The sequence below is a fragment of the Artemia sp. Qi Xiang Cuo genome, chromosome 5, assembly GCF_049724085.1.
Source record: "Artemia sp. Qi Xiang Cuo chromosome 5, ASM4972408v1, whole genome shotgun sequence".
Lineage (NCBI taxonomy): Eukaryota > Metazoa > Arthropoda > Branchiopoda > Anostraca > Artemiidae > Artemia > Artemia sp. Qi Xiang Cuo.
This window is the reverse complement of record NC_142798.1, coordinates 35,311,964-35,336,421: the sequence shown is the minus strand read 5'-3', so window position 1 is coordinate 35,336,421 and position 24,458 is coordinate 35,311,964. Positions and strand designations below refer to the sequence as shown.

Here is a 24,458-nt window from a genome sequence, read left to right as displayed (position 1 = left end):
AAGAATTTGGAGTAATATCCAACTCTAGGCTGATTACTACTTCCCAGACTGTTGGTAAGTACTTGTCCATGTTTTTCTTCTTTGTGCCTCTTCTTTTGTGTCTATGTTGCATTGTCGTACCCAAAACCGAAGAGCAATGATGAGCTAATGTTCAACTATTATGCTAAAAGTTTTATTGGAATCCAATTTTGTGATTGCGTTGTCAGAGGTATGAATACCCCACAGGAGATACTAGAGGCATGCTCTGGCTGAAACAAGAAGTGCCAAGAGTTTTGTTAAGCTCATAGACTACGTTACAAACATTTTGAGTATTGTTTTTAAAGTGCTTTATTTTAATTAGCATAAGGCAAAAGTGTCATTTTTGCTTTACTGAAAGCAATTCTAATTTCCAGTTGTGTGGTTTTTGTTTGTCGGAACGCCAACAACAATAACAACCGAAAAAAGGAAAAACCCCCATAATAACCAAGATTACTGAAAAGAAATAGTGAAAACAGACGGGCCGTTTAATATTTAATTTTAATTCCTGGAAATTACAGATCCAAGATTTATTAACCTTATAAAAGATAATGTTTAAAATGTGATTTCTGTTCATTTGATGTTTCACTTTATTTTTTCGCTAACCTTTAGAAGGTTTACAGGGTGTTAGCCCTACTCCTGTTTTTGGCAATTTCTGTTCGTTTTAGGTTTGACGTTATTATCTATTGTAAGTTCTGTTCGTTTTGGGTCTGATTTATTCATTAACAGTGATTTCCTTTCATTTGATATTTCACTTTATATTTCCTTATATTTGATTTAATGTAGCGGTTTGCTTTTCTTTGAAAAACCATTCTTTTTTTCATTTTTTTTTTAAATTACCTTCAGTTCGTTTTTAATTGACGTTTCTTTTCCTTGTGGTTAATAAACAGATTTTAAAATTTTAAATTTTTGTAAAAAAATGTTTTAGTTCCCCTGCTTGATAATTAAGATTTTGGCCTGCTGTGTACATTTCAGGCACAATTTTGTAATAAATTTTAATAATAATTTTGCTGTAATATTTTGGATGGACAGGAGGAGGGAAGTTGTTGAAACAAATATGTTGAAAATCTGCATAATTGTTGGCTTTCTATAGGGCTGAAGCTATTATGACCCATTAATTCAACATTCCCTGAGAGTTTCAACTTAATGACTTAAGCCGCTCCTAGGATGTTGCAGATTCGTCCTTTTGACAATCTTGATGTACATAGTCTTTTCAGTAGTAAGCTTGTATAAGATTTGAACGATACATTCAACTATACATGCACGCCTACATGAATATGCAGTACAGTTTCACGTCCACATTGCAAAAAGCGACCAATCCTTTACCTATAAAGTGGTCAAACACGTTTTGAAACTATAGTCAAGGTTGTATAAGACAATCAGACTGGTTTTTTGCTATTGATATCAATTGTACAGGGAATTTCACAAGAATATGCACTACAGTTTCACATGGACATTTTAAAAAGCTGGCAAACCTATAAAGTGGTCAAAAATGTTTTGAGAGTATAATTGCGATTATATAACACAATCAGAGTGGTTTTTGAGGCAACATCCGTTTTTTACGGCCGATCAGTGACAGCGGAGGTTGCTCCATATACGATAACTTGAGTGGTGATTGGATTCAAATAAAAAGGAGTGATTTTCATTCGTCCTTGAGATTTTGTATATAATGGCCATGCATTACGATTAAATTTCCAAAATGTTTTAACATACCATAGATAATACCTTCAATATTATTGACTTTGAAGCTATGGCTACATAGATTTATAATTTGTGTACAGTTTAGTAAAGTTTCTTAATTTATTTCCAAATTAAATAATGTTACATAGTCACCCCTCCAGTAAATTCAAATTTCAGGGGACATAGCCCTACCCCTCAAAATCCAAACTCTGCAATATGCTAATCGGAGTTATTAGAAAATGTAAAAATACACTCTTTTATCCATTACGTAGACAACATCTCCCCTCCCCTCTGTTTACAAATTTAATTCATTAGAAATAGTTCTTTTCGTTCAAAAATGTCATTTTCCCCTTCATGATTTTAAAATGCACTTTCTTTATCGGCTTAATAGAACCATCTGTGTTTATAATCCATGTTACAAAAAGGGTCGGGTTTGGAACCAGACTTCACACGCTTCTCTTATCGCCGTAGATTCATGCCACATGTGATTAAGGACATTTTGAAAAAGAGATTGTATTTTTGGTTAAATTAGGCGAGATTAAATCTTTTGAAATGCAAAGCACAAGTGATGTTTGAATAATGTTGTCAATTTAAAATAGGGTCTAACTTTATCGTATTCTAAAAAGTTGATATTAAAATCGTTAATTAAAGAATACTGCACTAAATTTAAAATTGATATACAGCCAAATCGTATTCAAAATATTTTCCTGAGAATAAATTTAAATTTTTTATTAATTTTGGATTTTAGCTCGCCTTTAACAAACTTAGTCATTGCTAGTTGAAACTCTGCACAAAAAAGACAGGGAGCGCTACAAATATCAGAATCGACTTTAGAGGACAAATTATATTATGGGAAGATGTTTTTGAAATTCCCCTTCCCCCCAACTCAAAATTTTCCAATATTCTACTTTAGAAGCTTTTTTAAATATTTATAAATCACTAATAGATAGAGCGCTACAAATATCAGAATCAACTTTAGAGGACAAATTATATTATGGGAAGATGTTTTTGAAATCCCCCCTTCCCCCCAAACTCAAAATTTTACAAAATTTTACTTTAGAAGCTTTTTTAAACATTTCTAAAGCGCTAAGACATAGAGCATTACAAACATCAGATTCATCTTTAGAGGGCAATTTATCTGTAAAAGAGGGGTCATTATTTCAATCTAAATTTTTCTTCTTTTTTTAAGGAGGAGGATTCCTACAATTACTCTCCCCCTGAAAAGAGAGCAAGATGGAACGGTGCCACATCGATGCAAGCTGCAAGGCCTTCTATTATCAGATATGCTGGTTCCATTACACATGCTCTGGACCAGCCTATGACCACACAACTTTTAATGCCAGGAACCTCTCACGCCAGTGTCAGCTCTGCGCAAACCTCTATGCAACCTGGCAGAAAATTGAAAAGAGAGTGGATGGCTTCTCATAATGCATCAGCCCCGTCTACTCAAGAAACGGATGTCACCGTCCCATCTATCTTCCATCATGCTTTGCCAGGACCATCCGGCACTATACTACAGTCTGAATTTGGAAATGTTAGCATTTTAACTCTACCTTCTACCTGATTATAGAAATATCTACCTTTTTCTTTCCAACTATCTTTTAGTCTTTTTTCTCGCCATTTTTTTCAACACTATAAGAGTGTGTGTCAGAGATATTAAAATATTAATCCCTCGCCCCCAACCATTGTTTTAAATTTCTCTGCTCCCCTCAGAGATAGCTGAATATAATGTAGTTTTTTTTTTATTGTCAAAGAAAGCACTCTTTTGCTTCTTTCTGAACTTTCTGGGGGAAGGGTGGAGACATGTATTTACTTAAATAATGCTAGGAGGGGGAAATTGAGTTTTGAGGATGGGGTGAAAAATGGCACTTATATAATATCAGGGTAAACATACGACTAGAAATGCTTCAGTATAAATAGGGTATTGCGTCTTTCTGAACTTTCTGTGGGAGGGGTGGAGGCAAGTATTTAGTTAAAATAATGCTAGGAGGAATTGAGTTTGTGAGTGGATGGGAAGTGAGAAAATGGTAAACATGAAGTATTTTTAACTTTATAAAATAATTGTTATTTCACATAGAAAATAAACTTTTTTTCTATATAGTAATGAATTAGCAGCGCCGTCTTCATCGGGTCATGAAAAATCCATTTTTGGTGGAGCTGAAGCAATCTTCGCACCCCCAATAGAGTTTAGAGATGAATCTACACTAGTTTTTAATAATATGGAGTGGCATAGGGTTTTTCAAAATGATTGTTTTGAATACATAGCCTGCCAACATGATCTAACTAGGAAAATTGACATAGGAGTAAATCCACAGTGGGCCGATAGATATACATAAATATATTAAGGCGGTGTTAGTAGTAGTAGTGCTCATTAACCGGGTCCTTGTAAATAAATCAAATAATTTGACTAGACAGGCTAGCTTGATCAGTTATCCTCAAACACCCTGGAAGACAAACTAAAAGGCCTAGGGGATTTCATGCCACCTCCATCCATTACAATTGAACAGACTGGGGGTGGTGCTATTGACAATTCTATGTCACCCCCGCCATTCTGGTTAATGATACAGCCAGTATTACTGGTAGTAACTTTATAGCAACATCACAAGTATCCCCACTTCCAGATTTTTTTCTTTCCAACTCTGCCTTGCACCACATAATGGTCTACAGCGCCAATTTCGTTGACCCCTTTAACTCTCTAGATTCTGGGCATATAATAAAAGATCCCCAGGCCATTAAACATTTATATACAAACATGATTTGACCTATTCTGGAACACCAGATGGGGGTGTGGGGGGTGGGGGTCAGGTTAAAAGCATCAATAACGCTAAAAATATTTTTTAAATTACAATGCTAGAGAACTGTATTCAAAATACTTGAAAACGGGGTTGTTGGTGATTCGCCCGATTTTATCAATTTTGGAGGTGTTTTTTCTAAATTGGTACATTAGCATTAAAACTAAGTGGTAAAATTATAACGAGGGGGGTAGTGAGCCGGTGGTTTTATTTGTTGAAAGTTTAAATGTTAATATTTGTAGATTTAAAAAGGATTTTATTTTAAGAGGTGGGGCTGGGGAGAGGGCAATTGAATTAAAATATCATTGAGATTTAGAGGGATGTCAGGGGGTACAACGAATATGTTTCGATAAGCGGCTACAGTGTTTCAAGTATACATTTTTAATTGCCGCCTACAGACCTCTTTGAATAAATATCTAATAAAAAGTTGGATAAAATGGAAGATTATGATTGGGAGGGTTCAAAGTTACTCTAAGTAGAGTTTAATTGTTTAAATGCCCAATTTACCGTGACCCTAGAAGGAATACGTACTTTCGAGTTGGTTGATGCACATGTAAAGATGGATGTCGTGAGGTTGCAGTATGAAACCGAATTTGAGGAGGGCCATTGATCCGATAAGAAGGGTGTATTATTTTCAGTGAGGGCTCCTTCAATTGAATCAGTGGAACATTGGGTGTGGCTTCTATACACACAACCCACAGAGCCTGATTCAATTGGACATTTTAATCCAATTACCGATATTAGTAGGGTTCTGAGGGAGAGTAAAAAGGGGAATGTATGTTATTACTGTCCAACATGCCTCTCAAGATTTCGCTCTGATTTAAAGTTAAAGCATCACATAAAACACTTTAAACGTCATGCATATCAGGTTGTGGAAACAGTAAGTGGAAACAGAGCAATCCTACATTATAATTTTCAAGACACACTCCTGCCGAGAAATAGGAACATTTTAGATCACGAACCAAGACTCAGAGATGTGTACGAATAGTCAGTTTGAAATCGTACCGAGATCTCCTAGTTCACATAGGCTCCTCCCACTCACGCGTACCTAAATGTCAAAGGTGCTATGTGAGTGCTCGGTCTAGGGAAAAATTTTGGTCATGACTGAGACTATATATACTTAGTAATTGTTAGGGTTAACACAACAGCAACTATTGCGATTTCGCACTTGCACTAAACGATCTGCCTCATTTTTTTGTCACATATGAAATTTTAGCAGTTCAAAATCGCAAAAGATGCTGGTTTTGTAAGGGGAAATTTGGTGAATGCGTATGGAACGGGGGGAGGAGGAAGGTGATCGACCATAATCACTTGTGGCAGGAAATTACATCGGGGGGGAGTAACTTTAGGGGGGTATCACATCAGTCGTGCAATTTAAATGTGAGACAGCAACATTTCGTACCTGTTTTTATACGCAATTTCAATTACGACTTAAACTCTGTTTTACTGGCGTTGGCCCACATTGCCAAGGGTGGAGTTATAGATGATGCATGGATGAATGGTTCGTTTCCATATAATATCATAGCCAAATCATCGGAGAAGCTACTGCTGCTAGAATTCAGGTGGAAAACAGTTGACAAGGGTAACACGTGCCTGAATAAAATCCGTCTTTTAGACTCTTTAAGCTTCTTCCCTAAATACTTAACTCAATTGATTCAGGTACAGAAAAGTGACAATTTTAATAGCTTCCCCCTCCTAAAACAGGGCGGCCCTGATGATGAAATGCATGATTTATTAATGTTTAAGAGCATATGTCCATATGATTATTACAACTGTGCCTCGAAGCTGGATGAGGTGTCACTATAGCCCATTGAAACTTTTTACAATTCTCTTACTGAGAGTGAGTGCACCACTACCGACTACGAATTTGCTAATAGCGTTTGGGCAAAGGACAGATGTAAAAATGGATGGAACTACTTTAAAATCTGCTTGATCAGTAATTTACATACTCTTTTTGACATTGGGTCCTAGAAAACGGATAAAACGTATGGAGAATTTAGGTTTGATGAAGCTTTATTTTTTTTTCCTCTTAGTCGGGTGATGGACTTGATTCTTAAAATAAGAAAAGAAGAAAAAGGTCTAATCGCGGATCTGGATGAACATCTGTTTGTACAGAGATCAATGAGTGGTGGGTATGTTTTTCACGGGGACCGTATCATGAAAACTGATCCGACTGGACAGCACACCGATGAAAAGTCGGACGCAGTTTTTTTGGATATGAATTCTCTTTACCCATGTCGAAAAAACGCCATGTCGGCCATATCGGACAAAGTCTATGTACTTGAGGATGGTGAGATGGTACTACCACACGGTCACTATTTAATCTCAGACCGAGTTGAATGTGTAGAGTACAGAAAACAACTCGGTCTATAAAAATTAACTTAAATTCATTTAAAAAAAGTACAAATTGGGTGGGAGGGTTTTTTTGGGTAATGGGTGTTTTTAAATTCTTTTTTTTCTTTACCACAAACAATTTTCAATGTGTGTGTGCAAGGCAGAGCAATTTCCACTATTTAATGACCCCCTCCGCTCCCGACCCGGCCCGCCGCAGTGGGCCCCGTGGCGCTTCCCGGCCCGCGGCGCTTCCCGGCCCGCCGCTGTGGGCCCCGTGGCGCTTTCTAAACGCCGCAGTGGCCGCCGCCCCCCCCCCCGGAGGGGGGGACCCCATTCCAAATTTAAAATGCTGTAAATAAAAGTGTGGGATATTATTTTAAGTGTATGTGCATATTCTAATAAATGTTTTATGTTTTTATAAATAAATTAAAAAAAAAGTGTATTTTTTAAAGTGTTTTTTTTGTAGTACTTATGTAAATGTTGTATTGTTTATTATAAATAAATTTAAAAAGTGTATTTTTTTCCATGTTTAATGTGCTTTCATGTTCAATGTAGTATTTGTTAAGTGTTGTTACTTTTTTATGCGTATAATAAAAGAAAATATGATTCTTTATTCGTCTTCTTCTTATTATTCTTGAACGGAGTAGTAGTAGGGAAATTATTTAGTCATTAGACAGCCATAGCCTACCGTTAGTTGTCTAGGTAAACTGTTGAAGGGAACATGTATCAATTTAAAACACCATTCAGATCGTTTCTGTGTGGGCCGTCAATGTCAGGCAAAACAACACTCTTAACTAAAATAATTAAAAATTGCGATAAATGTTTATGGAAAAACCGAAAAAAAACTACTGTTGGTACAGTATTTGGCCAGAGTCATACGATGAAATAAAAGCAAGTGGCACAGCAGGGTAGGTGCAAATATAATTTACGCAGTAGCTTGAGGTTTTAAGCATTATTTAACCGAACTCTTGGCTGATTATTGACGATTTGTCTGAATCTTTAGATCAATGATCCCAAGAAATGGTAAAACTATTCACTGTTCACTCTCATCACGAACATACTTCCGTTACTCTAGTTCTACATAATCTCTTTCATCAGATCAAATGTATGGGAACAATTGCATTGCAATGTACATACTATATTATCTACAAAGTTGTTCGTGTTTCTAACTAGCTAATAACTCAATAAGCAAACATACCCCATAATCCCCATATTTCTACTTTCCGAAAATAATCATACAACGAATAGATCCTACGGCTATGTTCTATTCGATTTTCATCAAAACACAGCTAAGGATCTGTTTTCGGTCACAGATATGTTTGACGATTAACTTACACTATATCTCTCCGTGAACTCTAAAAAGACCTCTTAGTTGCTATCATGACATTAGAGAAACTACATGAAAATAGACATTTATTTTCAGTTTTAAGCACTTCAAAAACCCTTAATCAGGAAAGCCATTCCCGAGCATTGCATTGATAATGATTTCATTAATCTAATATCGGAACTTTCTTTAAATTTGACCGAGGGTAATGTTCAACTGCCAGAAGTAGTTAAGCAACAGGCTAAAGCAACATCGTTCCATTGTACGTACATTGGCCTCTAAAAACAAAGTAAAGAATTTTAAAAGAAAACGACTTCTTCAGGCGGAAAGTAGCTTTTCCTCACTTTTATTCTCAATAAATACAGGATTTTTAAACAGTTTTCTCTAGAGAGAATGGCAAAGCCCTATGTACTGAAGTCAATAGAGCTGTCTCTTTCACCCGTGGAAGACTTTGAGAACAATCTGAATAAATTCATTGACAACAAGATTATTGAGGATGAAAAGAAACTGCTTTTACTTCAAGATGCACTTCGCCGAGTGTACAAACATAAGTCCTATCGTTGCGAAGGCCAGTGGTATTGATCACAAAAAAGAATCATCTCCTCAGGATTCTGCTGCTGCTAGAACACAATTAAAGAAGGAGGAATTGGACTAATTTTTACTGGAATTTATAGATATACTGCCCAAAAAATATTTTGCAAACATAACACCACTTTTTTCTTATCTCATAGAAAGTGTTCAAGATTAAACTGATACTGACGGCGACGTAAAAAGGATTTAAATTCAGCGTAACAGCTCTAGTCTACTTGATTGAATAAATGATATTTTTACAAATCTTAAAGTACTATTATAATTTGACGCTTCATCTATAAAACTTTATAAATACACTAAACTTTCACAAAAGTTATGTTATCAATAAACAAATTCAAAGAAAATTAAATGAACATTCACCATCGACATCAACAACAACACCATTAAAATATGAAGAGGAAGAAGAAGAAGAAGAAGATTTTATATACATCGGGAAGAAAACTAGCACAACAAGTAAAAACCTGAAAACGGTGACGAGTAAAAAATTACCGTTTATAGCTAGAAAAAAGTGAAAATGCACTAACACATCATCACCCACAGCAGAAACCATGCCTCACATTCAAGTAAATGGCAGACGCTAAATTGTATCTTTACGTTCAGAAGGGTTGAATTTGTGAAAAGTCCCTACGAAAATATAGGCGGGGTAGAAAAGTTTAGCTCCCCAGACAATCTTTCTGACGTTATTGGTGTTCCCATTACAAGTGCACATGACTATTTGCTAAATGAATCCAGTTACTCTACATAGAAATCAAAGACTTCGTGCTAATCATCATCGAAAAACTAAAGCCTTTTTCCCATTGCATATAATGCAATCAGATCTCCTGACTCTAGATGAGATTCAATAACAATAAAATACCCCCAACTAGTACATTTTACTTGCAAACACTGTTTGTGGTCGTTTTATACGTACAATTCCATTGCGATTAAAGAGGGAAACTGAAGATGCTCCGGCTATACAAAATGTTCTCGAGCATGATTTGTATAAAAAAAATTCATACAGATTATAGTTTTCAATTTTTTTATATCCATGTTGCAAAATTACTAGACATAGTGCACTGCTCTATCATAGGCACCTTTACATAAAAGCTTCATTGGCCGTCCGATTGATAAGAACTATTCGACTTTCAATTTCAAAATATTGTAAATTTAAAAATACACAGGCTTTTAATCATGATTTATTTAAAATTATGTTGATCTTTTATTAGCATCCTACCGATCATTGTCGAACTCAACACCAACGGAAGTTCATAAGTTTGATCTAGATACAAATGAAACCTCTCCTAAAAAATATGCTAGTAAAATGATTGAGAAGAAGAAATGTAAATTAAACGTCGGTCATGCTGTTCGAATTAATAAAACAACTAATTTTTTTGAAAAGGGGAATTACTTGTGTTCCATTGAAATTTTTAAAGTTGTAAAAATTCTATACGACAATCTCATAGTTTATAGTCAGCATGATATAGAAGATGACAAGATCATCTGCGACATTTATAACTCTGAGATTCAAAAAGTTAAAAGCAGTAGTTGAAGCAGTCAAATTAAAAAGATAGTAAAGACTCGTACACGCAGGGGTAAGAAACAGTAACTAGGTCGGTGGCTAGGATACAACTCTGATTTTGATTCTTGGATCGGTGTTGAACATATTGATCAATGCCCAATGATTTCTATATAAGATTTAAGTCCAACGTTTCCGATACTCTCTACAACGACTTGAATAAGACAAGTAATTTTCGGACGAAATTCTCCCTCGTCATAAAATTCGATGACGGTGCGTTTAAAGTGTCTCTTGTTGACTATATTCTCAAATATACCTTTCAAATCCTGAAAAAAGATTGTGTGTATGATATAAAGGCTATACCTTTCGATTGATCTCTCTTTGTCAACTATGAATGGGTTGAAGCACTCAAATCTAGCGAATATCCACATGTTAAATTGAGAAATATTGAATATGATAATATGACAGATTTGTGTCGTACAATCAATAGAAAAATCTCATATCGTAGGAATGGTACATTCCATTTTAATTATTCATTGGAACACGATAGGATATACGTTAGGTCGCTTGTTGACACTGAAATAATTATTCTAAATGATAATTTGAGAGACATTCTTGGCTTTAAACAAAATATGATCAATGGGAAGAATGCTGGCACCGTTTACGGGATGAATCAAGTTATTTTTGCTGATTAACCACATGGTTTCGCCTTGGACTCTTGCATCTTTCTATATGCATCCTTTGTTGAAACATCGAGACTTTGTAATTCAAATCACCCCCACCTACATGTTCTTGAACGAAAAACAACTCATGAACTTGTTCGTCACTATAATATAATACATCTTCAGTATGTTCCTGTAAACACTTCATATTTGGAACTCTGTCAGTTAACACTAAGAAGTGAATTGGGTGATCTTCTAGCAATAACAAAAGGCTTAGCAGTGATTACATGTCATTTTCGACCCATTATCAACGACGACAGCACAATCACCTAAAATGAACAATAGAAGAATTCCATTTGTCTGTCCAGATATCGATTGCTATGTTGGTGCTCTGAGTCCCCGTCAAATAGCCAATAGATTGGACTACTACAAGGGGCGTACTACAATGTCTGGATTTGATCTTGGTAGCTTGTTTGCTAGGCTATTTCGTTCTGCACTACCCCTTGCCAGAAAATATCTTGTACCTGCTGCATCAAATTTTGCTGCCTCAACACTACAGGACTGGGGGTCGGGTAAAAATTTCAACGAAAGTGTTAAGGAAAATATTAGATCTTCAGCAAGAGCCACTGGTGAGCGATTAAAATATCGGCAAAATGGGGAAGGATTAAAAAGGATGCGTGTGCATAAACTATTCATTATGCTCCACTCAGGTAGGAAGTAAAAGACATCAACAAGGACTTTGAGGAATAAAACAAGGAAGACCAATAAGCAGAACAAGAAGAAGAAAAAGATTGTTATATAAAAGAAAGATTTCTTCTCTTAAGATGATTTATCTCCCCCCAGAAAGAAGCAAACCCATTAATCAGGTCCTCATTGAATCTGTTCAATGATGAAAGTATAGCTACAATGAACAATTTCAACCCCAACAGCCCCTCCCGAAAAATATAAACTTTCAAATATTTTCCAATTAAGACTATTTCATTGATTTGTCATAAACATTTATTGATTTAAATTTTGTGGTGAAGAAACGGTTAGGTAATAAAATTCCAACTGTTGTTAATTATGTCTCTTGCGAAAACTGTATTTTACACAACCTGTTCAAACAAATTAATGTATTTGTTAGTTAAACAATGGTGAGAATTAGCAATGGATTGTTTTAATATTCAATCTACATACAACTTATAATGATGCCACCAAACGCACACACTGGTTTGAGAGGAGAATCATTGGGTTAAAAATATCTATTAATCATTGACATTGATGGCGAGTTGACTGCTGCAGTGAACCAGGAGTAGCAACTGGTTGGAAAATTAAACCCTGAAATATTGAATATATCCTTATAGCTACCACTCAGTGGCAATAGTGACATAAAGCTGCAAGATATTACTTCAAATTTAATTCTGAGACAAATGCTTCTAGAAGCACCTGATGCAAAAGCCATTATCTCAGCGGAAACTCTCCGCGTTCGAAACCAACTGGTTATGAGCTCTGTTGTATTGGCAGTGGAAAAGCTAAAAGCCAGTGGTAACAACATTAAACTTCTTGTCCCCCGTACGATCACCACTCAACATCACATTGCCAGAGGCTCTCTTAGCTATAGTGATTAATCTTTTGTCAATGGATGAATCCCCTCAAAATTGGCTTTGGCCTTTTTGAAGAGTGGTAGTGCCGTTGGATCCTGGACTGAATCCTCTCATAATTTAAATTTTTTTGGTCTATCTAGCCTTGAGTTCAAAGTGAAGGGTATTCCACTGTACACTTTATCACTTGATAAAAAATCCTAAAGAACTCTGTACGAATTGGCTATGCAATCCCTAGATTATGATTCTCAACTATTTGAAAATGGAATAAGTGATTCAATGTTTTCAAAAAATCATTGGGCAATTGTTTAGAATTTTTCAGGGGCCGAGGATATGACTAAAGTACGAATATGGAATTTAAGTTTAGAGTATACATTTACCAAAGCTTTAAATGAGAGTATAACGCTAGTATCATTCAGGCAATTTGAAACTTATGAGGAAATCACACCTGATGGGAGTGTTCTACTATACCTAGCACCATGAACACAAATCAAATAATCCACGTATTTAATATGGATCCATAAATGTTCTAGTACAAGTCATATTGCATACCATCGGACTTCATTGAAACAATTCCAAGTGTTAACAATATCCTAATCATTGTTAATAGCAGTCCATCGACTTTGAAGACAGGCCATTGGCTGTGCATCTTTCAAACAGCGAAGAATATTGAATTTTTTGATCCTCTTGGCCTATCGTAAAAATTATACACTCCACACATCAGCAACTTTATTGAAAGTAGTGGGAAAACCATTATTCAAAATCAGAGAAGAGTACAGAATTTAACGACTAAGACATGTGGCTGTCATGTCCTACTCTTTTTCATTTTCAGATATTAGGGCTAAACCTACAATCGGTTTTTTGACATGTACATTGAATTTCATCGATTGAATGACTTTTTAGTAGAAACTATAATTATAACTGTAATTAATATTTATTATAGGCCCCTACTAATAAAACGTTCTAAAACTGAATTTGAATTTTTTTACTAAAAAAATGAAAAAATGTATATACATGATAAAAACGACTTTTCTACTCTTTAGATTTCATCTTCTACTAGGTATAGATATTTGTCGACCACAAGTAATGCAGGTAGATTATCTGAATTCACAGTATACTGATCCTGATGTACTGCAATGTCAGGGTCACATTTTCTACAGTAGAGTGTAACTTTACTCTTGTCATATCTCTTTGTATAGTCAATGACACTATTCTCATTCATTCTGCAGAATCCACGTGTTTCAATTAGTTTATTTGAAATAATATTACAAATAGTGTCCTCGAGTGGGGAATTCCATTCTATCACAGCCATATGAAAATCAGTGGGCGTATCATCATAATACCCATTGTCTTCACAACTATGAAGTAGAAACCTAATTCTTTTGTTGTTCCAACAGTTGAATCGCTGGCCCTGCTCCTCCTCCCAGAACAATCTAAAACCACGACGATACCAATCTCGTAGCAATAAACTAAAATCACGCTTAGGATTCTTTCCAATCATACCGGGATATGTATTCTCCCATTGATTACATTTATCATAGTGGCAATTGGAGCATAGGTGCCCTCTAGGATGAGAGTCACACACCTCTTCAAGACAGGAATTACAGCCTTTAATTTGCACAACATATCCTCTATGCAATTTACACAGGTTGCATAATCTACACTTTTCACCATACTCATCAATCATTGTGCAATTCTCACATGATGACCAGCTGCCCAGTGTGTACATGCATAGTGGACATGTATGGAACATTTTTTTCATGCGTTGACACTCTCACTGCCACAATGAAACTGAGCAAGCACCAACAACAACAAATTGAGTGGGATAGAGAGAGAGAGAGAGGAGTAAATCATCCTTGAACACCATCTTTCTCATGAAAAAAGTACTAAATTTCTAAACTAGTGTATAAAAGCATATCCACAATATCATTTTGCCATGTTGTGATTAATATATCAATAAATTGTGTAAATGCATTTGGACCAGGACGTAAAAGCTTCATGCAATAGTCTAATAATAGATAATCAGTTTTCATTATATCGACAAGCATTCCCTGAGAAAATATCTTCCTTTGAATAGGCAGCTCTAAAAAATCATCATCTAGAATCAAACGTTTTTCCATAAGCACTAGATTCCCCATGATTCGCTCTTTCTCAAATCTATCCATTTTTCAGACTAACTAGAATTTTTTCTACTCTAAAAAATATACGCTAGTCTACTATAGAAAGAAAAATACCTTTGATTTAGAAACAATTTTATTGAGCATAATTACAACAATAATATTCAATCAATCATCAATCATCAATCATTTTATTAATACTAAACTATATTACAAACGTAAAGAAAAATTATTTAGCCCATGAAGCTTGGCTTGTTGTGGGCCTTACAATACAATAATAAAGTACTAAGACAACCATAAATATTACTCTAAATCAAACAATATATATGAAATAAAGATTAAAGAGAATAAACAATACCATACAATAAAAAAAAAAAAAAAAAAAAAAAAAAAAAAAAAAAAAAAAAAGAATAACGATATATAAGGGAAAAATACAAAAGGAGAAACACTAGGAAAAGAGAAAACAGGGAAAATAAACGAAGGAGAGAGAAATTACTAAACTGGAAATACACGACGAATAACTGCCTTTGCAGACAGAAATAACGGGACATCCGGTGAGATTGAATTCCATAATTGAATTGATTTATAAACAGGAGACCTCTGGGCTGCTGTAGATGAACGTTTGGGCAAAATAAATCTACGAGAAGAACTACGTAGAAAAGTAGAGTACCTACCTGAGCCTGTCCGTGAAAAAAATTGCTGTAGAGGCGGTGGAAGTGTACCTAGAAAAGCAGAATGCGCTAAATAAAGATTAATTTTACCCACAATACGATCCAGCGGAGCTATTCCAGTATCATTATAAAGATCAGAGGAAGGGTAAAGCCGAGGGAGAAGAAAATTAGCCTTCACTGCCCTATTTTGGGCTCTTTGAAGTGAGCAGAGAAGAGATTTATTAGTATTACCCCAGACAGAGCAGCAATAAGAAAGGTAAGGATATATAAAAGCATAATAAAGAGAAAGCATAACATCTGGGGGAAGAAATGAGTTAACCCGGTGCAACATTGAAGACTGGCGGAAGATGAGGGAACGGGTGTGAGTTATATGAGGCTTAAAAGAGAGAAAACAGTCAAGATACACACCAAGAAATTCACTGATGCATTTTGTTCTCATCAATATATTTCACTAGCGCATCTAATGCTGCCTGAAGTCTATTTATATGCACAATATTCAGTTTCGCAGCAAAACATAATTGCTCCTCCAGCTTAAATTTGCTTAATGATATCACGTATCTAGCATACATATCGTCCCATTCAAGGCATAGTCTACAGCTTCCGGTTATTTCCACAACCACGTTTGGTATTCGTATATCTTTGCTGCTGCTATCGGCTCCACCATCAATCTCTAATAGTGTAAATGCTCCACTCATTTTCTCTACTAATATCCTCTCAAATAAACTATTCTCTCCGAATTCAATTCTCTTACTAATATGAATTGCAATGAAAATCACTCCTTTTATTTTAATCCACTCACCAATCGATTTATCGTATATAGAATAACCTCCACTCTCTCTCTCTGATTGGCCCTAACAAATGGATGTTGCCTCAAAAACCAGTCTGGTTGTCTTATACAATCTCGACTATACTCTCAAAACGTGCTTGACCACTTTATAGGTAAAGGATTGCTCGCTTTTTGCAATGTGCACGTGAAACTGTACTGCATATTCATGTAGGCGTGAATGTATAGTTGAATGTATCGTTCAAATCTTATACAAGCTTACTACTCTTTTCATTTAGTTCAACCTATCCTGAAAGTTTTAACTAAATACCATGGGTCATTCCTGAAAAACTGCAGACGCACCATTTTGAGAACATGAATGCACGTATCGTCTTTTGATATAGTTCAAGATACCCTTCACTAAATGTCCTGAACGCTTTAGCAAAGACCCTTAGTTGTTCCTAAGATATGGGAGATACGCCCTTTTAACAACGTTGATGCACATGACACATTTTGATTTAGTTCAAAATCCCTCTTCAGTCTTACTTTAATGCCCATTCCTGAGAACTGCAGACCCTGTTTTATGTCAAAATTGATGTAAACATTGTCTTTTTATTTAGTTTAGTACCCTCCTAAACTTCCACTGAAAGTTTCAACTTAATGCACTCAGCCGTTCCCTAGATATTGCAGACACGCCCATTTGACAACTTGCAGATAGTGGCTTTTGGTGTAGTTCAACATCCTCCTTCACATGCCGTAAAAGTTTCGATTTGATACACCTTCCGTTTCTGAGATATTGCAGATACGCCTTTTTGTCAATCTGAGTGCACATTGTGTCTTTTCCCTGTTAGTGTCAATGTCCTTTAGTCGTTCCTGAGAATCGTTGACGCCTTGAGAGGCAACGGAAGATTTGTTAATTTTTTTCCAGAGGAGTCGTGTATGGATAATTCTAGACACCAGTTTGACTGACCGTAGCTCAGACGACAAATTATAGCAAAAATATTGTTTTAACCACTTTCTAGGGCTGTAAGGAGAGATAGGTGGAGATGGCTAGGATACGTTTTACGGATGAAAGATAAAAGATTGAGAAAGATTGTTCTTTTTTGCCATCCATCTAAGGCAAAACGAACAGCAAGGCGTCTCCAAATGGGATGGAAATAGGTCACAAGGAAGTATTTAAAAGACATTGGAACTTTGTGGGAGTGTGTGAATTGTGAAGCTCAGAATAGATTGGGGCGGAGGAGGAGCGTGTGTAGCTCTGTTGGCCTCGGGTGGCTTGGTACTTTGGTGAGTTTTTATTAGTTGTGGTTACAGTACGCAATGGGCATTAAAATAATTTAAAGCCCTTGTCCAATAGTCTTTGGGGTTATGCTATGCCTGGAGGCGTAGCTGTTAAACTTTTCGACTATATTGAACAAAATGGATCTCCAAGTTCTGATTGAATGTCTTTTGGGGGATCGAAAGGAGGACGGGAAGCTAAAAAGAGCTTGTTAGGGGGGCTTGTTGCCCTCCAATCACTTTTGACTCTTAAAAAGGGTGCTACAACTTTTTATTTTCAATCGAATAAGCCTCCTCCCAAGTTTCTAGGACCGCTCCTTCGGTATGGAGTTGCCCAGAAAAAGAAAAAAGTATTATGAAACCACTTTCCTCTTAGACTTAGGCTTAGGCGCTATTGCGACTATATGACTTAGGCGCTATTGCGCTGCCTATGATAAGAAAGGTAATTTCAACATTTTTACTTTTGGAATTCATTTCGATAGTAAAATTCACCTTATCTAAAAGTTGTATTGGGAGCTCAAAGACAAATAACCTATTAGAAACGTGCTAGAATGGACAAACATTTAACATGGAATTCACGGCAAGCAAGCATTCGCTGCAGTCAAAAAATAATTTGATTATTTTGAAATAAACAAAAAAGTATTTTGAAAAATAAAATATCTTAAGCCTTTTGTATTTTGAAATGTGAAACGGTATTTAAAGGGTTCAACCTGCACAGAAAGCCTTAGTCATCTTTTTTATTTACTTATTTATTTCCCGTGGACATGTTCAGGTGCCGATAATTATAATACATGAGACCAGTTCATCCCTTCTGATCGAGAACGGGTTTCGGGAAAAGAGAGAGAGAGTCATATCATGTCACTAATTAAAAAAAACTTTCCGAAAAATAAGTTTTTCAAAGAAAAGTAAAGGGCATTTTAAACTTAAGCTCAGCAGATACAAATACCTGTTAAAATTCAAACTCAAAACGACCGGAAATAACTATTAGAGAATAAATAAAACCCGAAACGAACAGAAATTAAATAAACAAGCATAGAAAAAAATATACAACAAGTAATAATATAAATAAATAAATAGATCCTAAAGCGAGTAATGCTGAGATTGAATATGAAAATCAAGCTTAAAACGAAAAAAAACTTAAAACTTAAAAAAATCAAATCTTCATCAAAGTATCAAAAGTGGTATCAAAGTAACAATATTAAAGAGAAAAAAGTTTGCCCCCTTTGAAATGAGCCCCCTTTAAAGTTTATATGACGACCCCTTCTATATGAATTACGTCTGAGAAAAAATAAATGGAGTGTGGGGGGAGGATAGCTGCCCTCCGATCACTTTTTACTCTTAAAAAGTGAATTACAATTTTCAATTTCCAATCAAATGAGCCCCCTATGAAGTTTATACGAGGATCCCTTCCATAACAACCAAATATGCCCCCAGGTCATAACTTACAACGCCTACCCTCGGGCCCTTGGGGGCTCTGTCGACAACGGAGTTTTTGTTATTTGAACTTCGAACTATTTTTAACAAAATGTCTATCTAAAAAAATTTATTTGATGCATTTAGGGTGTGGAGGGGGGGGGGGGGGGCTAGTTGCCCTCCAATCTCTGTAGACTCTTAAAAAGTGAAAGAGAACTTTCAATTTCCAATGAAATGAACCCTCTCCGAAATTTATACAAGCACCCTTCCATAAAACGATATATGCCCCCAGAACATTACTTACAACGCCTGCTTCCAGGCCATGGGGTTTGCGTCAACACAGGTATCTGACCTTTGAATCATTTTTAATGAAATGGCTATTTTAAAAATTTTATCGGATAGGCTTCGGGGAAAAAGGGCGTGTGGGGGGGGGGGCTACTTGCCCTCGGATATCTTTTGACTCTTAAAAAGTGAACTAGAACTTTGAATTCCCAATCAAATGAGCCATCTCTGAAGTTTATACGAGCATCCATTTAATAAGAATCATACACGCCCCCAGGACAACACTTACAACGCCTACCCCCTGAGCCCTGGGGGGTTGTGTTGACGCCGGAGTTTTTGTTATCTAATTTTTGAACAATTTAAAAAAAAACTGGCTATCTCAAAATTCGTAGCTGATGGTTTGTGGAAAAAGGGTATGGGGGGGGGGCTAGTTGCCCTTAAATCGTTTGACTCTTAAAAAGTGAACTAGAACTTTCAATTTCCAATCAAATGAACCCTCTATGAAGTCTATACGAGCCTCCCTTTCATAAGAACCATACATTCCCTTAGGGCATAACTTAGAACGCCTTCTCCCGGGTCTTGGGAGGTTGTATTGACACCGGAGTTTTTCTTATCCGACCTTTGAACTATTTTTTTTTTTAAACAAAATATCTATCTCAAAATTTTCATCAGATGAGCTTGGAAAAAGAAGGCGGGGGGGGGGTCTAGTTGACCTCGGATCTCTTTTGACTCTTAAAAAATGAACTCGAACTTTCAGTTTCCAATCAAATGAGCCCTCTCTGAAGTTTATACGAGTATCCCTTTCATAAGAACCATATATACACCAGAGCATAACTTAAAACGCCTTCCCCTGGGCCCTAGGGGGGGGGGGGGTTGTGTCGACACCTGTGTTTTTGTTATCTGACTTTTAAACAATTTTGAACTTAATACCTATCTCAAAATGTTTATCAGAAGCATTTGGGAAAAAAGGGGCGGGGGAAGGGGATATTTTCCGTCCACTTTCTTTTGACTGTTAATAATTGAACTAGAACTTTCAATTTCCTATAAAATGAATCCTCTTTGAAGATTATACGATCAACCTTTTCATTAAAACCATAAATTCCCACAGGGCATAACTTACAACGCCTGCCTTCGGGCCCTTGGGGGCTGTGTCGATCTTGGAGTTTCGTTATATGATCTTTGAACTATTTAAAAAAAAAATGGTTATCTCGAAGTTCTTACCGGATGGGTTTGAGGAACAAGAGCGTGGAGGAGGGGGGTGAGGGCGAGGTGCCCTCCAATCTCTTTTCACTCTTAAAAAGTGAACTAGAACTTCCAATATATGCCCCCATATATACCCTCAGGACGTAACTTACAACGCCTGCCCCCGGGCCCGGGGGGGGTGTGTTGATACCGAAGTTTTTGTTATATGATCTTTGAACTATTTTTAACAAAATAGCTATCTCAAAGTTTTTATCGGATGCATTTGGGAAAAAAGGGTGTGTTTGGGGGCTGTTTACCCTCCAATATCTTTTGACGCTTAAAAAGTAACTAAAACTTTCAATTTCCAATCAAATGAGCTCTCTTTGAAGTTGATACGAGCATTCCTTCCATAAGAACCATATATGCTCCCAGGGCATAACTTTTAACCCTTGCCCTGAAGACCATGGGCGGGAGTGTCATGCTCAAAGATATAATTTCCAGAACTTTCAACTACGGTGAATAAAATGGTCATCTCAAAATTTTGATTGGATTTTTTTGGGGAAATGGTGGGCGTGGAAGGGTTGTTAGTTGCCTTGAAATCACTTTCGACTATTAAAAAGGGCACTAGCCATTCAAATTTCCTATCTAATGAACCCTTTTTGAAGTTTCTACGACAACGTTTTCTATAAAAACCTTATATGCCCCCAGGGCATAACTTACAACCCTTGCCCAAAGGGGTGTGGGAGGGGGGGTCATCCTCAAAGACTTAATTTCCAGAATTTTCAACCACGTTGAACAAAATAGCTATTTCAAAATTTTGATTGGATATGTCTGAGAAAATGGCGGGCACGGTAGAGGGGGGTTAGTTTCCCTCCAATCACTTTTGACTATTAAAAAGGGCACTAGCCTTTCTATAAAAAACTTATATGCCTCGAGGGCATAACTTACATCCCGTTCCCTGGGGTTTATGGGGGAGTGTCCTCCTCAAAAACATAATTTCTATCTGGAAATCAAGTACGTAGAGCAATATGGCTCTCTCAAATTTTTGATTGGATGTGTTTTGGGAACTGTTGGGCGTGGAAGGGGTGTTCGTTGCCTTCCAATCACTTTTGACCCTTAAAAAGAGTACTAGAACTCTCGATTTCTAATCAAATGAGCCCCCTTTGAAGTTTTTACGACGACCCCTTCCATATGAAGTGCCTCTGGAAAAAAAAGAAGTAAATAATAAAACATTGGGGCCGTATGGCCTTTACTATAGGCAACGCTATAGCGTTGCCTCTGATGAAGATACAAGGAGAGAAAATCAAGGTGGTTTTATTGATTTTTTTTACCAATAATTTAAATAATGTATATTTATTGAAGGATTGACAAAAATAGCAGTATTTCACAGCAATTTTACAAAATCGTTTTTTTTCTGATTGGTTGAAATCATTGGGGGTAGTCCCCCACTCACCCTTTGAAGTTCTACGTCTAAATAGTGTGCACCAAGTATGTTCTGTGAGAAGTTATAGAGTCGGCGGAACATAGACAGCATCATAAAAAGTCAGGACAGGGTAACTCCATTGCTGCCATCTGCGTTTATCCTCACCAAGAATTTTAAGCATAGTATTTATTGGGCATTTAGATATAAGGTCCTATTCACAGAAAACACGTGGTGTCATTTGTGTTCTACCTATTGTAGAAACTAGCCTATTTCTAGAAGGGTATTGAAGTGTAATGTGGGATAGAGTACAGACATCTTCAAGTTGTATTTTCGAATATGTCCATGATTTATGTCTTAATTTGATGTTGTTGAGAAAATGTTGGTTTTTTATTGTAGTTTTTAAGATCAACATTTCGACGCTAGTATTTCTGACTTTGACTAAGTGTCATTAAATGCTATTCAAGCTATAACATCAAATAATTTATTTTTATTTTTTAAGTGAAATCCAAGTATGGCTATGCATTTCAGCAAGAGTTTCCATACAGAGCCAATCATATACTTGAATGTGAATTTTACCTTCTTGAAAATATGGACTGTTGCCTTGTTGTATATCAGCCCTATAGACCTCTTCTCCAATATGCTGGTGACTTGAGTCTCGATGACCAGACCCTAGGTTTAGCCTGGAAAATTGTGAATGATAGCCTTAGAACAGATGTTTCTCTCTTGTTCCCGCCATATCAGATTGCATTAGGTAAGCTTGATTTTGTTGCTTGGTAGTTTGAATTCCCAGAAAAACACTTTAGTCTCCACGTATATTAAAAACAAGAAAAACACCAACATTTTCTCGCAACCAGGAATAGTCGCTATTTTTCAAAATTAAACATGAAAATCGGTGGCAGTCATGACATTTCTTAACCATTCGAAGAGCAAGTTTTATGTCATGATCTCCCATGCTTTTATTAGCCGTCAGAATTTTCAATTTTTCCTGATAGAAGGAAAATTCAATTTTTTAGTTTTTAGTATATTTGGAGACGCGTTTTTTTTTATTTGTTTTTAATGAATTTATTTTCCATGAAAGGATAAGTTTAAACTACGTGCTTTGAACAGAGTCGATTTGGGCTCCAAAAGGTCTATGTAGCTTTGTAGACTGAATGACGGTAAATAAATTTTTATCAAAAATTGGAAATTCCTGCAAGGATAGATAATACATATTTGTATGAACATTGTTGTTAATTTTTTAATTTGTTTCGATTTTTCCAGGCTTTAAAATTTTAATTAGATTTATTGGAATTTTAATTGGAGTTTACATTTCTTTTAACCTAGTATTTTTATTTTCTTTTTACATAATCCGGTACCGTGCTTTCATCCGTTCAAAAATAACTCTCGTTTTAAGGTTAGCCAGACTTTTCTCTTAATAATAGCAGTACTGATAGTTCCTCTCCATAATTCTTGTTGGAATTTTCGTTTCCATTGCATGGCTTGTTCATGTATTTGCTTGGTTCCTTTGAGTTGTTTCGTGCAATAAAGTTTTTGAGTATTTTCTGATCTACTTTAATCGTAGGGAAAAAATTGAATTTTAAGACAAAAAATACCCTAAAAAAGAAACTTACCTACTTACTTAGTTACTACTTACCTACTTATCTACTTCTTACCTACCAATTACTAGACGAGGCACAGGCTATTCAGCCGAACTCGGCACCAGGAACCTGTTGGACCAGATTCTGCCAAGGTGATCTGTCCTCTATCTGCGGTCGAATGAGTTGAAACTACGACTTGTCCCACATGTAGCCGTATTTCCGGAAACCGCCTAGTGGTTCGACGTCCTTCTTTACAACGTTCTGACATGACTGGATGTGGCCTCCCTGTTATTTCTTCCAGGAAAAGGGAGGCACTGCAGTAAGGACTTGGCGTCTTAGGGTCTCCTCTGGGCGTTGCATTACATGACCAAGCCACTTCAGAAATCTTTTCTTGATTATACTTGATATAATCAAGTGTAAGGTTACTTTTTTAGTAACCTAAAAAAGAAACGGTTTGATAAACCTAATAAACTTTCATAGAAGTCAATATTCAAAACAAAACTCTTGGAAGGAGTTGACACCTAGAGTGGATTCAAGCATTAAGGCGATGGAAAACGAAATTCTAAGTAATAGAGTGTTTTCAAAAGTCTATGACCGATTCTTATTTGATAAATTGTCGTAGTAAACATTTATTGTAAATTTGGCTTATCGACTGTGTAGACCTACCACTATGATTTCAAGGCCAGAGTGCTGATTTATTTGGCTTATTATCCATCAATTGTCATTGAAAGAAAGATAAAATGAATTTAAGAAGGGGCTTGAATTTAAAGTAAATATAGATACAGCATTTTTTAGTTTACAAATTTTTAGGCAGATACATGTTGAATCGTCTTTTTTTTTCAAAGTAGCCTAAAGACTTTAATCTTAAGGAAATACCACTGTATATAAATATAATACAGTATGATCATTCTTTATCTTGACCATTATACAAAGCAGGACCGAGATGCAAGTGCTCCGGAGAACATTTAAACAAATATAAACATAAGAACAAATATAAACATAAGCGACATTCCATTTTTTCGCGGGTAGACAAGTCAGATTTCTCTTGAACGCTAAACTTGGCTTCATCTTTGTAACACTAAATTTTAAAGAATCTAATTTTAAATTAGTTTATTCCAATACATATATATTAATCGGTAATTAGTAGTGCAATGTTATTATTTGGTGTTTTTAGGAATTACAAGTAGGTTTCGACATCTCGAGTTGGTTTCAAAGGCATTTTGTTAAAGTTTCTGCGAAAATACGTGTTCCAGGGTAATATACACTGGGCCGCTGATGG

The 24,458-nt window shown here is 36.0% G+C and overlaps 1 protein-coding gene across 3 annotated transcripts in view; it reads left to right on the top strand.

The window, feature by feature from the left end:
- CycC (cyclin C) overlaps positions 1-24,458 on the top strand; it is an 84,859-nt gene that overhangs the window by 28,747 nt on the left and 31,654 nt on the right. For all 3 annotated transcript variants that reach the window (XM_089088838.1, XM_089088839.1, XM_089088840.1), the window contains exons 3-4: positions 1-54; positions 22,102-22,353. The exon at positions 1-54 is cut by the window's left edge and continues 153 nt beyond it. In XM_089088838.1, the coding sequence (XP_088944964.1) occupies positions 1-54; positions 22,102-22,353 (306 nt within the window). The remainder of the gene's footprint in view (positions 55-22,101; positions 22,354-24,458) is intronic.